At 41.6% G+C, this 15,869-nt stretch overlaps 3 protein-coding genes across 4 annotated transcripts; all 3 read right to left on the bottom strand.

The window, feature by feature from the left end:
• Positions 1-709: 709 nt before the first annotated feature.
• Positions 710-4,536, bottom strand: aurka (aurora kinase A). Of its 2 annotated transcripts, none has more exons than XM_079186382.1 (9): positions 4,236-4,536; positions 3,839-3,904; positions 3,145-3,481; positions 3,027-3,066; positions 2,742-2,933; positions 2,162-2,300; positions 1,791-1,939; positions 1,468-1,642; positions 710-1,320 (listed from the first exon to the last, which is right to left on the bottom strand). In XM_079186382.1, exons 2-9 carry the CDS (start codon positions 3,899-3,901, stop codon positions 1,138-1,140), a joined length of 1,278 nt encoding a protein of 425 aa, XP_079042508.1. In that variant the 5' UTR covers positions 3,902-3,904; positions 4,236-4,536; the 3' UTR covers positions 710-1,137. The 2 variants fall into 2 exon arrangements, with proteins under 2 accessions (XP_079042508.1, XP_079042509.1); XM_079186383.1 differs by having other exon boundaries at positions 1,468-1,639.
• An 878-nt stretch (positions 4,537-5,414) lies between these two features.
• Positions 5,415-11,160, bottom strand: prelid3b (PRELI domain containing 3). The gene is made up of 6 exons (XM_079184535.1): positions 11,020-11,160; positions 9,581-9,749; positions 8,016-8,105; positions 7,741-7,811; positions 7,544-7,646; positions 5,415-6,924 (listed from the first exon to the last, which is right to left on the bottom strand). Exons 1-6 carry the CDS (start codon positions 11,049-11,051, stop codon positions 6,808-6,810), a joined length of 582 nt encoding a protein of 193 aa, XP_079040661.1. The 5' UTR covers positions 11,052-11,160; the 3' UTR covers positions 5,415-6,807.
• A 1,304-nt stretch (positions 11,161-12,464) lies between these two features.
• Positions 12,465-15,553, bottom strand: tubb1 (tubulin, beta 1 class VI). The gene is made up of 4 exons (XM_079156602.1): positions 15,471-15,553; positions 14,681-14,789; positions 14,441-14,551; positions 12,465-14,047 (listed from the first exon to the last, which is right to left on the bottom strand). Exons 1-4 carry the CDS (start codon positions 15,525-15,527, stop codon positions 12,894-12,896), a joined length of 1,431 nt encoding a protein of 476 aa, XP_079012728.1. The 5' UTR covers positions 15,528-15,553; the 3' UTR covers positions 12,465-12,893.
• Positions 15,554-15,869: the final 316 nt, after the last annotated feature.

Here is a 15,869-nt window from a genome sequence, read left to right as displayed (position 1 = left end):
CAGACTTCAGTATGCAATAAAAGCCTTTCTGAAATAAGCCATTTTCCTGAGGACACGTATCATTTTTTTTTAAATAACCAGCCAGAATAAGCCAACAATAAATGTCTTAACTTAAAAGCACAAAAAGAAAATAGCTTCACACGCGTAAAGCCGTGAATCTAAATGAAGGATTTCTAAGATTACTTCATAATCATCTCAGTTTTACTAAACATGATTGTGCCTCGGGAGCCACCTAGTGCTCCAAAACAGAAACACGACAGCAGTAGGGCCATCGGCCCCATCCATGCACGTGGCGGGCACACTATACAGTCGTTTTAACGTTTTCATCCATCAGAGAATGTTTTGTTGCTTTAATTGCGTTTCACATTGAACTGGCCTCCAAGGCAACAGCTTTGTGTCATCCTATTATTTCAATTGATAATTGAGCATAACAGCTTTAGTCACCAACTAGTTACGTTTTTCCAACAAGGAAACTTTCCCGTGGACTAATCTAAAAACAAAAATAAAAACAAAAATTAAAAAAGATAAATGTCCTGTATATGTTAAACTTGACGTTTCTTTAATTCTTAAGTTGCACAAAAAATATATATAAGCAAAAATAGTAACGAAACATTTAATTGTAGGAGAACATAAATGTGGAACAGGTTTATTAACAGTCAGTGGAATTAATACCTAAAATTTGTAACAATTTTCCAATCCAACTCTAGTGATATGCTGGCGCCCTCTGCTGGCCACGTGCCGCTGGAGGAGCTTAATAAAAGAGGGCTCATGGAATGATTTGAAGATTCACTGTAAGACTTAAACGTTTAATTCAAAAGTGACATATTCCACGACAGACATTGTTTTATTTCAAGTAATAACATTTTAGAAAAGCTCAATAGAATTCTCATAATTACACAAAAACAGCAAAATATTTACAGGCAAGAGGATGCCATTTGTGAAACAAGGAAAAGGATAAGATATAAGAAGTTGACCAAGTGGCTCAAGATACCTGCAGACAAAAACATCCACAGGAAGTGATTTCATAGTCAATATAGTAGTACAAGCAGATTCTAAATCAGCTGCCGACTGGTGTTCGTGGTCCACACCTCTGCGCCCTCACATGTACAGACCTCAGGTCTGAGGGGACAAAGAGGCTCACTGGACGAGCTCTTCCTTGGTCATGGTTGTGGGTTTCTTGGTGGCGCTCTCGACCACCCAGGGGTGGGACAGGACTCCCTGGATGGGCAGTCTGTGCATTGGGTTGTGCTTCAGAAGCCTAGCAACCAAGTCTTTGGCTCCAGTACCGATATTGGCCTGTGCGGGGTAGGTGTACTCCACCTGGATGACAAAGACAACCAGCACAAAAGGGTTACCAGCTAAACTGTGGCGCAAGGTCTACAAACTCAAGTGGAAGGAAAAGGCTTCTGAAACTACAGTGCTCTAGATTATATGCTAATTGTTGGAGTGTAGCTGTTCATGCCTTACCCTTGATATCTTGCGATAGGTTTCCTCGTGACTTTTTGTTTCAAAGGGGGGTTTTCCAACCAGGAACTCGTAGCAAAGGACACCCAGACTCCACAGATCCACCTTTTCATCATGAGTTTTCCCCTCAATCATCTCCGGAGGCAAGTAGTCCAGCGTGCCACAGAGCGTGGATCTCCTGAACAGAGAGACATTAATACAGTTAGTTTGAAAGAAACTAGTAGTTCCTGACCTGCACACAGACACTGAAGCAAAACAAGTGAATTGCAAATGCAACTGAAACCATTATTCCTATCCAAACATTACGATCCCATGTATGTGCATACCTGGAGGAGGGAGTGTGAACAGACCAGCCAAAGTCTGCAATCTTCAGCTCCCCGTTGGCCCCCAGCAACAGGTTCTCTGGTTTGATGTCCCTGTGGATCACCTTCTTGGAGTGGCAATAGTCGAGTGCATCTGCCAGCTCCATGATGTACTAGTACAGCACGGTGAACACAACATGCATCACAGTCTGTTTTTGACAGCATCCTCTTCATTTCTAAATGATAAACTCTAGGAAAGACACTGAACATAAAACAGGCTTTTGGAATTAGTGTAAATGTATAGTATTATATACATGTTTTAAGTTGGTGATGTCAATTGCTCATTTGACAGCAAAGTACACATTTTACAAAAAGATCTTAAATTTGGCACTTACTGTGGCACTTCTGGCCTCCGGAAAACATCCACAGCGCTGCAGCTCACTGTACAGTTCACCCTTGGGTGCAAACTCCAGGATGAGATAGACACGCGATGAGTCATGGAAGTAACCGTAGAGGCGCAGGATATTGGGATGCCTGCAGGACATCAAATCAATATTTCAAAAGAGCAAAGTAAATGGACAGAACTAAAAAAGGAAGCCAACGTATCAGCAGTTGCTTTATGGAGGAGGTCCACTGTCTGACTTCAGTCCAAGGAAAATATTTACATATATTACATAAGTATTAAGAAAATGCAGCCCAGTTTGCCTAGAGTGCTCTGTTCACTCTATTTAAAAAGATGAGTTAGAAAGACTTCTTTCAATATGAAAATGTTATGGTGCGATGACTTTGGCCTACAAAAAGATCAAAGTTTGTCTCGCCACTGATTCAGAAATCAGATCAGTAAAAACACAAGTCCCGAAGCACTTTGAGTTTTAATAATAAGGATGACCACTGTGTCACATTGCCTTTGGTCAGCCCCACTACAGTCAGGATTCATATGTGGCACTATATTGCATAATTTGAACGACGCATTACCTGAGGTGAGACTGGATCTCCACTTCCCTCCTCAGCTGGTGCTCCACCCCGGCCTTCTCTAGCTGCTTCTTGAAGAGCACCTTCAGGGCCAAGATGAACTTACTTTGTCGCTCTCTGGCCAGGTAGACATTTCCAAATTTACCCTTTCCTAAGGGACGGCCGATGTCGAAATTCTCCAGGCTCCACCGCTTGCTGTGTGAGCAGAAACATGCACAGTTAGTTACAGACAATAACAATTTGTCATCTATATGAAAAGAATAAAAAAGTACAATAAATCACACTTACTTTGATGAAGAGGCATTTGAATCATTCTTGGCAGGTTTGTCTGTCAACAAAAAATATTTTAGCACCCAAATAAAAGCACCCACTCACAGTTGATTAGTTGATTTTGTGTTGTGCTTACTCTGTGGCTTCTCCGGGTTTGCAGGTTCAGATGGCGGTTTGGCCGGCTCCAGGTTCACCTTGGGAAGAATTGTCTTTGGTTGGATTTGCTGAGAAATGCGTTTGGGCTGCGGGACACGGTTTCCATTCTGAGTCGCAGGGTTCACATTCTGATCCGTGGGGTGGGTGGACTTGACGGCAACCGAGACGTGAGACGCCGACTTCTGGTGCGTCATAGAACGCTGGATGCGCTGAGGTCCATTCGCCACACCTAGAACCCGCTGGTGCGGAGCTGGTGTAACCACAGTCATCTGTGACTGCTGAGACACAGGAATTCGCTTTGGCCCATCGCAGACCGACTGCAATCAAAGAAAATCCCCAAACACAGAATAAACTGGCTTTTAAAAGACAAAGAAGCATTTAGGCTCCATCTTTTCTGGATGTGCTCTTTTATTGACTTGAATTTCTTAACCCCAATCCTGTTATAGGAACACTTTCAGCTGTAAGTGTGGGTTTCGGGCCTGTGTGTGTATGTCTACACAGCTGTGTGTCTGGTGTTTATAGCTTAAACTTGAATAGTGTGCAGAGACTATGTGAAGCCACTTCAAAGCTCAACACATTCACATCAATATACAATGACGAAGGTCAGAAAAGTGAGCCCACAACCTGTGACAGTAGTGGTTTTATATTCATTATGTGTTATGGTAATGCATTACCTTCATGTCAGGCCTTTGAAGTTTCATGTCCTTTGTCAGCTTGAGCCTGGCAGCAGAGTCCATGTTCTGAGAAAAGGTACAGTAGAGTTTGGATGATAATTTAAATCATTCACGTTAGCAATTCTAGGTCAATTTACTTTGGCTACGTTGTCTCAATGTTAACATGAACATTAGCGTTGTTACCACAAACGTTGTGTAACGTTTCACAGATGCTCCTTTTACTTATTTACCACTCTTGAAAATTGCAAACAAATTACAAGCCGCCGTTTTAGCATTCTCCGTCGCAAGGCGAACGTAACCGCACGTTACAGACGTTACGTTTGAGCTAACGTTAGCTATTTGATAACCATAGCATCCAAAACAACTCTACTGGTACGCAGTTGATAACGTTACTTACCTAAATATTGTATTGCACAATGACCGGGAGCAACCGACAGATAATTAATCCAGAATTGAATCCCAGAAGTAATGTTAGTTCTCAAGCGTGTAGCTTTAACGTTACCGCTAGCTAGCCGGTACGACTACATAAATATTTAGTGTAACGTTGCCGCGAGGTGAATTTTCAACGCTATCGCAGTACAACTCCTTTTAAAAGGTGTTGTAAGAAGGTAAACACGGATGAATACGGATCAAACCAAACTATAAATATATGCGGATTCAACTTCAGACAGTGCTAGCTAACACACTTCCCCCAAACACTGCTCGTCTGACTTCAGTTTCAAACGTCCCTCTGTTCAAAACCTTTAAATGCACCGCGGCCACCGATTGGCTGAGAGAATGCTCTGTGCTCGCCCACCATAGGCTGATTTTAAAGGGTGTAGTGTGACGTCAGAGGAAATTCTCCCAAACAGCAGAGGGCAGCAGCAGACAAATCAGACCACCGACACCCTGTATGAACTACACACATCTCATCTACCTATGAAACCTACACATTCTGCATATAACAGTGGTGGAAGACTTTTAGTAGATGGCCATCATTTATTTTAGTTAAAATACAATCAGACACGAGACACTTTCAATAAATCCTACCTTTTTTAGCTAGCAGAATGAGTCATTTAGAAAAATGTATCACACAGATCATACAGTAAATAACTTTATTTTCAACTATTCACTTTACGCTTACCCCGCCCAGTCTGTAACTTCAAAAACAACAACATATAATTCACTTTGGCCCGACCTTTTCTACCAGGTGAAATTACATAAAATATACATATATATATATTTTTTTTTTACACTAGGCTACTTCTCAAAATGAAATTAGAAGTCTATCATTTGGCCAACGTGTGGCAGCATAACTCTTGGATTAAAGTGAGTGACCAACGTTAGAATAATGCAGTTGTACTGGTCCAGGGTGTAGCCTCTGATAATATAGAGACACACAGCACAAATATACCTTCACACCCTTCATAGCTAACAATGCAGTCATTGACTGAACCTCCTAAATTCAATCTATTTGGCAGAATCAAATGCATTGAACATTGTAAGTTTTATATCATTAGATAAATATCCACTCCATGTTAGATATATGATAACTTACATTGAATTCTAACTTAAAAATAGAGCATTTAGTTTTCTGAATACATTTGATTTGCATTTCAACACTATCCTGGCCTTTTTCACTTCAGGACCTAATTTGAAGAATTGCTGGGAAAAATCTTTTATCAAACAGGTTAACATTTTATTTTATTATCACATTCTGCAGTTGGTGAAACCGTTTCTTTTAACAAGTACCCAGACATAATGCACACATTGCAATTATTAACTAAGCATGTTTTATAACATTTCTCAATGTGCAACTCACTCTTTAAATAAATATTCCTGTTACAGGTTGTGTTTATAATAGAGAAACTAAATCGTTCACATCTCCACACTGCTGTCTTTTATATAAAGAAAGACCTTCTCAAATACAAATTGTCTGTCAAACAAACATTCACAGATCATCAGCATCGTCACATGTGTAGCAGCTTTTCATTTTTAACATGTATTATCTCGTATGTGCAAATAAAGTCGATGCAAAGGTCTCAGATCTCTCGCTGAGAGGAACAGTAGTATCGATAAAACTGTTTGAGCTCAGCAAACATGTCCAGGTAGTGAACCTGAACGTGTTACTAAAAGTTTTTACCGTTGTGTTTAGTCTCCTCACATCTTTCTGATATATATCAAAGTTATACCAACGCAGCATTTGAGAAGGCCTTCTACCTTTCTTCAAAAACATAAATATGGCAAATACCTTGATCCCTTCATTTCACTTAAATAACATTAGTTATCACATAATAACAAAATACAGTTCATATATTCAGGCTTGCAGATGTCGCCAGGTGCAGTGTGTCTTGTTATTACTGAGGTCCCGCATGAAAACATTGTTGGAGATGGCTCTCTTGCACAAATAAACATGCACATATCCCCATGTCAACCAAACCTCTCCCATGTACCCTTGACATGCATTGCCTTTGACTCCTGCCTCAACAAGGCATTGTTTTCTGCCAATGTGTCTGGACAGGAGCTTTCCTCCCAGTCCCCACTATACATCTCATCGTAACTGTTTTTCTTTTAACTGTCGCTGTAAAAAGAGAGTTCACGCCAATGGAGACTTCTGAGGTATAAGTGCTGGACAAAAAGAGGTGCGTCTGCTTTGGCACTTTCCTTGTTTTCAGCTCATCCAGTGCCTGGGACACCTCTTAGCTACATGTTTGTAAACCCACAGATAACAGTGGTGTTCAAACTTGTCCCTGAGTCTCTTATCACTGCGGGCCCTGTCAGGCAGCATCCCACTAAAGACGCTCCACAGAATCCCCTTATGTTGCCGTCTGCTGTTAAAAATATATCTAATGTAGATAGTAACAAGTATACGAGATGGATGAATTGTACCCTAAAACAATACAAAAAAACTCCAGAGCACCAAAACAGCACCAGAGCATCATAACGAGAGGCAGTTTCTCTCACATCCTGCTGGCAAAGAGAGGCAGGTGTCATTTCTCAGTGACCGCAGCAGCCATTGGGGCTCGTATGGTCCCGCGTGCTGTGGCTGCCAGCTCCTCGATCTCCGCATTCAGTCGCCTGATCACCCACTCCATGGCTTCACGGCCCTGATGAAGAACAAAACAAATCAATAAACAATTAGTCCATACAAGGGGAAATTAAGAGAATTACATGAAGCTGAATAGATGGAAAGGACAAAAATGACCTGTTGCCATGAAAGGAAAAGAGAGCAGTGGTTCTCATCTTTCCAATAGCAAGACATTTGAGGAAAGATTATCTGAAAGCACGCTCCTTAATCTCTTAATTTGTGTTGAAATACTCAATAATAATATTAGTCACGTTTTGTGTTTTTTTATTTCTTGTGAAATATTAAATATGTTACATTGTTTCGGGGCCTGTAAAAATCTGAAAAGCATCACAAGTTACTCTTTGCTTTAACTGTTTACAACTTATGTCCACACTAAAGGGCAACATGTCGACAATGCTTAATTTCAAGAGATCACAACCTAAAACAGGCTGGGAACCACTGAAATAAAAGCACAGTTTTGTTATTTAGTGAATAGTCCAGAACAAATAGTCCACATCATCAAGTGCAGGACCTAAACAATATACAATCTAGATGTTTAGTTTAACATTTGTCATTTTGGGAACTATCAGAAAAGGGTCTCACACGTGTTTTGGGTCTCACTTTAAAAAAAAAAAAAGAGCCTTCTAAGGATCTCTAACCTTTCCAGCGTTAGCAGAGATGGTGCTGGCCAATACTCCCTCCAAGTAGCTGCTGAGGCTGACTCCTTTCACAGAGATGATTGCCTCCTGGGTCAGTATTGTTCTAGAGTTAAAAGAGGTTAAAAGAAAGTCCTGAATGCTTCATCAGTGTCATTTAAAAATCCCTGCTATGTTAAAAATGTTAAAAAAAAACCTACTTGTCTTGGTCCTCAGGGTGTGGTTTGTATGTTAACTTTTCATCCACAGACACCAAGTTTGTGAAAGTGATCTGCAGAGGAAATACAAAATACAAAATTCATCAGGGTGGTCAGGGTGGATCTAGATGGGTGCTTTTGGTTGACACATCTTAAATAGAACTTGTTTTGTAAACAGGTGAGCAGGTTGCATAAGCCACGCCCCCACAATGATGGTGTAATCTCCACATTGACCCGAGGGTGCCAGCAGAGGAGGGTGTCGTGTCGTGAGTACTCACATTTGAGGACTGAAGTTCGAATATCTTCTCTTTGGGATCCACAACCGAGTGCTCCTGAACGTACGTGTATGTTCGTGAGTTACCAATGATCTGAGGGCAAAGACGGAAACACGCTTAGTACGAACTGAAATAAAATAAAACTGTTTTCTTGCAGATGTTACTGAATCAAAGTGCAGACTTTTTTTTCCTACTTTTTAAATGGTGCCTTTATTTACTCATTCATTTATTTATTTTCACACACAGAGCTTCATTCACTGTATTCATCCACAAATCATCTGTTGACTTCGACTTAATCTACCTTTAAATGACAATGTCATTTAAAAATAAAAAATTCGCTGAAAGTTACTTAATCAGGGTTTTCAGTGGAAACACACCAGCAGAGACTACAGTTGAATAATATGCCGTCAATCTGAACTTGTCCTGCTCACACTCCTTGAATTTAACACATTTATTTATTTATTTTCCCTGAGACTTTAATCTAAAATTACATTATTATTTTATCTCAGTTTAAATGCGTTTGTGTAATTCACATTCAGCGACTTCAGGCAGACCTCTGGGGATCAGTGGGCATCTTTTAGGTGCAGGTTCACGCGTTATAAAAATGAAAAATAAAGACTGACATCTCCATGAATCTGATGTGCCACCCTACTTCTACACAAGGATCTGTTCAACTAGCTTGAGCTGTAATGAAATACATGAGTCTTCTGTCATTTGTCGAAAAGAGGGATTGTTGTAGTAGTACATGCCCGTGTTTAAACTGGTGTCAGAGGAAGACGTCTACATGATACATCCGGGTTTACGCGCTCGCACTGTGGCTCAGGGGTGATTTGCTTCGAGACAATCTGATTACAGGTTGCGTTAACATGCAGTCACTGGGACAGTCTGTGTCATAGACTGTCCTTGGAATTAAAGGGGCTATTCATAGATGTTGTCTCTGACAACAACCCCATCCTCAGACACCGAACAAAAAAGGTCAAAGCTAAACAACAGCAGCTGGTTAGCCAGTGTTTACAAAGGCTAATGTTAATCTTTTTCCAGCCTTGTCATAATAGTGAAATCAGAAAGTCTACAGACACTGTGGAAAGTTCAAATGACATGTTGCAGAAATCCCGAGGCCTCCGTCACTGTCTTTCTTTCTAGTAGTGACCTTTAGCCGGGCGGACAGAGATGGAAAGTTACATCACGTGGTGTGAAGGGTTACATCTCAGCTATGAGAAAAGAATGACACTACCGTGTCCTGTACAACACGAGCCGTGGCACATAGCCATGAACTCGCCGCTCGGCTCCATTCAGCAAACCAGGTCTGCGGCTGCCCCTGGACCGAAATAGCCTCGCGGGTTAATGTCACGCTCACCGCCTGGAAAGCATTAACCTGCAGAATCTCTGGGACATAGCAGACGTCTATAACCACGAGCACATACTTGCAGGTCAGGTCATGTGTTTCCCCATTCAGAGTCACATTTGTACATTTGAAGTGTGAAACCAAAGCAGTTACACTACAAGGTTGCAGCAGCAAAACATGTGACAGTGATGCTAGACAGCAGGCCAGTTTCTTTTAAACTCACAGATTTCACTATGGATGGAAGACCCCACTCTGTGCCGAGCAGCCTTGTGCTGTGGAGGCGTCCCTGTTTGTCGATGCTTCTGTCCAACACATCCACTCCGATCACACTGGGGTTCATGGGGTTGGGATACTTCTGCATAGCAGCCTTGGTCACCGTCTCCCAAGGATGGCTGTGGAAGGAAAGCCAAAAAACAAACATACTATTGAAGCATTGCAATAAAAAACATGCAAATGCACACACTGTCTAAATGACAATCTGATAGTGAGTTACTTATGTCTTAAGGAAAACAAAAACTCATATTCAACTGGACTTAATTTTGATATTTTCATGATAAAACTCATTCTTAGTTTGTAAACAAATTGCTTATGTGCAGTAGTGGAAAGTAACCATGTAGTACATCTACTGACGTTCTGTACGCAAGTACCATTTTGAAATACAGGTCACATCGGTCTCGTTATTTCATAGTACTTTGAGCTTCTTCTCCACTACTATTCTAGGGTACTTTTTGCTCCATTATATTTAACATATACGAACAACTTTTTGTTACAGATTTAACTATCCCGACAGTATATAGTTTCAATTTGACGAACTACAACAGTAAAATGCTAATTACACACAAAGCGTCAGTGGTAATATATCCATTAATATATTATATAATAGCATACCCCTTTCTGGGTACTAGTACAGTCAGCTAATAATACCTAGATAGGCTTTATTTTTACTAAGGTGACATTTTCAACCTTGTGATAGATTAGGCTATTTTTCACTTTTACAAGGATCTGAACACTATCATCACTGCTTATGTGACATTATTCTGAAATGAACCACCCTGCAGACGTCTTGACACGACGTCAGTGTGTCAATATTTTTTGGGGCGAAATGGCATTCAGTCTCAGTAATATAAGTTTGTTTTTGACGTCAGGTCGTTATATTAATCTTTACTTTGCAGTGCTATTCAAAAAAATGTCAAATAAACCTATATGGGTGGATGGTTGCCATGGAGACGCGTGGACGTGACGACGTAATCCGGTGACGCAATCAGGCACGGCGAAAAATAAATGTGGGAGAAAGGTCGCGCGCTGGGTGCTTGTCCTGACCTGCAGGTTACGCAATATTACACCTTCGTTTTGTATTCACCATAGATACGGTTTTACGTTTATTTATTTATTGTTTAAACAATGTTTCGCTTAAAGACAAAGCTACCGACTGCAGTGACATGGGGGAATATGTCTAAGTTACGTTCTTATTATAAGCTTCTAATACCAGCATACTAGACAGTAACACTAACGTTATAGTAAGCGGCTTTCTTTAGTTGAGGTCTTCTGTCATAAACCATGCGCGTGTTGGTAACCGGATTAAACACGCAGACAGCTGACGTTACTGAACTGCCTGACAATGAACCGATGAAATCTCTAAACACAGATAATTTCGCTACTTACTTGAATATGTGCTCTGATGCCCAGATCTTCATTGTTCAACGTTGTCTAGCTGACAGATGCTGGTGATGCCGGAGTCGAAGCGCTGGTAGAAGCCGGCTGGACTGACTGAAATCAGTGGCACGCGTTCAGAGACATCTGCAAGTCCCCTCCCACTGTACCACAGCAGTCACGTGGGGTGTGATAGCTACGCACTTCTACGTGCCGCATGAGTCAGCTGACAGGAGCTGAATATAGCTGAATGAAATGGTTTATGTGTAAAACTCGACAATGGAAAAGCCATAGACAATCACATGGTTATCGCTCTTCACCTACAGCATGCAGTAGGCCACATGTCCTATTAAGGTGTAACCTACAGTGTGGACATATCGGCCATTTAACCTCGGATGTTACACAATTCAGCTTAGTGAAGGTTGTAAGTTCTCTGCAACCTTGAATGAATGAAAGACTGTGAGATCAACACAGTGGGAATATCGTAGGCAGTGCTCTGCAATTTGCCACTGTGGGCTATTGAGGGTGCGATATTTAACGGTTTATTTATTTTGTACTCTTTGCAACTCTTAGCTGCCCAAAGAGAGTCATTTCTATGACATAAGTTGCAGGAATCCACCTTGATGACTTTCAAACTGCAGGACAGGTCGGGACTTGAATCTGAAAAGGTATTGAGATCATTGACAGGATAACAAAATCAGAAAAAATAATAGTATTTTTTTTCAGACTGTCTTGTAAGTTACTTAATTACATTTGTTATACTTCTTCAGGACAATCAAAAGACATGGGATCTGTGATGAGGGGTTGCGAGTGCTTCATTTCAAGTGGTGACAGGTCATGAGACACACTGGTCTACTGAAAGATGTCTGTTGAGAGAGTGCTGGTTTCCCAATATGGAGTTAACGAGGGCATCAACAAGTGGTGTCTTTAATCTGAGAATGGCAGCTCCTGATAAGTTATGGTTATCCATTACACTTGATACATCATTATTAGTGCTGCCTCTCAGAATCAAATAATTGGTAAAAGTGGGAGCTAAATTCCGTCTTGACCTCATTGCCTTCTTGTAACTTTAAGGAGATTGGCCTCTCTGAGGCAATCCTGCTTTTGTCCCCTTAACCCATATTCACATGTGGGTTACATGCAGTATTCTCTCCTTTATCCCTATGAGTGTAGTAGTGCAGTAGTGCTCTCCACGTCATGTGTGCTTATCTCAAAGGGCAGACACTGCAGGCCAAGTTATGTGTAATCTCTATGTCCCAGACTCGTAACAGTTGGCGGAAACTGTGTGACAGCCTTGAACGGTGACGGTGTCACTGTGCTGTCAGAGTACTGTCCATCACCGCAGCCGAGTTTGGTTATCGAGTTTCAGTTCAAATGATAATACTGAATGAAAAATAAATGTATTTATGTAATGAATGTACCCTTAATAAGAAATCATCAATCTTTGGTGTTGCTGTTTTTATTACCATCATAACTTATAAACACTCAATGCAACATTTACTGTCGGACAAAAAATATTGGACAAACAGTGTTGTTGTTTTTTTCACTTTCATGGCTGTGGATTATATAGAGCTGGCACAACAAAAACTTCTCCATACTGTATTTACAAACATTTTCATAGTTTTCAAATTTGACTATCCAGGAAAGAACTTCTAAAGAACAAACATATAAGCGTACAGATCAATTGAAGAATGCATAAAAGACAATAAGCACTATTGGTTAATTGAAAATGTCACAACATCTTTTCTCAAGTAGAGGTTAATCTAAATCAACCATAGTCATAAATTAAACTATAAAATAAAAGTTCCTTTTCAGACCAACCATCCCGCTTATGTTTTACACATCCTTCCAACAAGGTGTCCAACTTACACACCACACTGTATGACCTACATCTTCAACTCAACCACAGCGTCTTTGCTATTTTCGGTGACTGTTTCCAGTTTAACTTCCACCCGAGACTGAAACTTTGTTGTCGCTGGTGATGAGGGTCCCTCCTCTTCTTCGTCCTCTGCTTCCAAATCTAGATCGCTGGTGGCCTCCTGGTACTGCTGATACTCCGATACCAGGTCGTTGAGGTTGCTCTCTGCCTCAGTGAACTCCATTTCATCCATCCCTTCTCCTGTATACCAGTGGAGAAAGGCCTTCCGCCTGAACATCAGGGAGAACTGCTCGCCCACACGGCGGAATATCTCCTGAATGGCCGTGTTGTTGCCGATGAAGGTGGCGGCCATTTTGAGGCCTCGTGGTGGGATGTCACACACAGCGACCTTGACGTTGTGGGGGATCCAGTCCACAAAGTAGTTGCTGTTTTTCTGCTGCATTGCAAGCATCTGCTCGTCCACCTCTTTGGTGGACATCCGTCCACGGAAGATGCCCGCCACGGTGAGGTAGCGCCCCCTCCTTGGGTCGCACGCTGTCATCATGTTTCGGGCATCGAACATCTGCTGGGTGAGCTCAGGCACCGTGAGGGCTCGATACTGCTGGCTGCCGCGGGCCGTCAGGGGGGCGAAGCCTGACATGAAGAAGTGGAGGCGAGGGAAAGGCACCATGTTGACAGCCAGCTTCCTCAGGTCGGCGTTGAGCTGCCCAGGAAATCTCAGGGAGGTCGTGACCCCGCTCATGGTCATGCAGACCAAGTGGTTGAGGTCGCCGTAAGTCGGCGTTGTCAGTTTCAGCGTGCGGAAGCAGATGTCGTAGAGGGCCTCGTTGTCGATGCAGAAGGTCTCGTCTGTGTTCTCCAGGAGTTGGTGGACTGACAGCGTGGCGTTGTAGGGCTCCACCACCACGTCAGAAACTTTAGGGGAGGGCAGGATGCTGAAAGTGTTCACGATGCGGTCAGGGTACTCCTCTCGGATCTTGTTGATGATGAGGGTCCCCATGCCAGAGCCGGTGCCGCCCCCCAGTGAGTGAGCCAGCTGAAAGCCCTGCAGGCAGTCACAGCTTTCACTCTCGTTCCTCACTCTGTCAACCACCTGCTCCACCAGCTCCGCTCCCTCCGTGTAGTGGCCCTTCGCCCAGTTATTCCCAGCTCCTGAGTTCCCTGGAACACCAAAATGATTAAAATAATCTCTCTTGGCAATAGAATTAGCGGAGGGAAAACAGACAGCATACTTTGCAATTGTGAAAACATAACATATAAAAACAGGAAGCACAAATTGTGCCACTTCTCTATAGATTGAACGCATTGCATTTAGATTCTCAGCTCTATGTTGACAATATGTTTTGACTTTTCTTTGGTTAAATACTTTAATTTAGGTGATGTTTTTATCTTCAGTTTGACTTATTCCATGATCTTTTACGGGTTGAAATGATCCTCCACTCTCTCTGATGTATGAGACATTATTAATACCACTGGAGGCATTTGTATCCAAATATTGCCTTTTTATAACCAAATAAAATTCCCCAGTATGACTGTTTCCGATATTTGTCTCACCGTGGATGAAGTTGTCTGGCCTAAAAAGGGCCCCGATGCGGCTTCCTCTCACACTGTCCATCGTACCAGGCTCCAGGTCAACAAGCAGGGCCCGGGGGACATATTTACCACCTGCAAACAGAATGGAAGTTAATCACTAATAAAGTCGTAAAGTTTGTGTCAAAGTTTGAGAACACTTTTATTTAATAGAACCATGTTCGTGGAATAAACTGTCAGCTGTAGCCTGTATAGAGCAATCACCTGTTGCCTCGTTGAAGTAGACGTTGACCCTCTCCAGTTGGAGGTTGCTGTCTCCCTCATAGTTGCCTGTTGCATTGATCCCATGTTCTTCACTGATCACTTCCCAAAACTCGAAAGAGAAAGCCAAAGAGGGAGATAATCATATCAACAGATTGAAAGTGTTTAGTGTAAGACAGCTTCGTTTTACACCTTTCCCCTCTGGGACTTTATATGGTCGTATATGCATTTGGGCACAAGTATTGTGTAATTGTTTAAATGTAGCTCTTCAGTCAATCTCTGCATGACTGCTAAATGTTCGAAATGCAACTCATGATCTTGTTCTGACCAGATTAAGAATCTCTACGACACACGCTATACATTATGAAGATGCCTAACAGAATAATAACAGCTTGATGCTTAGACTGGCACATTCTCCAGTGTCAAACAGCACAATGTGTCTCTTTAGCTGTGGCGATGATAAAAAAAAAAGCCCCACCCATACCAGTCTCACTTTAGCCCTTATCTTTTCCTGTAATGCTTCACAGGGTACACCCTGTGTCACTCACAACTGTTGATGGCACCATGCAAAGGAACAGTGCTTGTCCAAATTTACTTCATAATTTTAATAAATCTTAAAAAAATATTCTAGCATATTACTGTGTACAGCAGATATTCTTAATCTGGTCAGAACAAGATCATAAAGGAATATAAACATATTTTAAAAATATATTTACTAAATTGAATCGATCACGTTAAAACATTTACTCATTCTTTTCTCAGGTAGCGTAAAACAAGGATTTTATTTTATTACCTTTGAGCCGATCTGGTTGCCACATTGTCCAATTTGCAAATGTACAATTTCACGCATGATGATCGAGCTACAGTACACAGAGCAGCGGAGGTGTCTGATAGGCTTCAGTCCTCCAACCAGTCTTTTATATACACCACCCGAAATGATGTCATCAGGGATGTCAGGGAGTCACCCCCCTATGCTATATGGGAGGCCCCTAATACACCATGAACACTCTTAGCAGAATGATAATAAACAAAGATTATTTTCATACTGTATGAGAGGGTTTGCCATACTTTTTATACTCGGTATAAGTAGTTTAGGTAAGCCTAGTCTACCAACATGTCAACTTAGGTTTTGTTTTTTATCTGTATGTTGTTGTTTGCACACTGTAGTGCATGTAAATGATACAATAAATGA

This window comes from Pholis gunnellus (genome assembly GCF_910591455.1).
Source record: "Pholis gunnellus genome assembly, chromosome: 3".
Classification (NCBI taxonomy): Eukaryota; Metazoa; Chordata; class Actinopteri; order Perciformes; family Pholidae; genus Pholis; species Pholis gunnellus.
The sequence above is the reverse complement of the archived record's forward strand: the minus strand, read 5'-3'. Positions and strand labels throughout refer to the sequence as shown.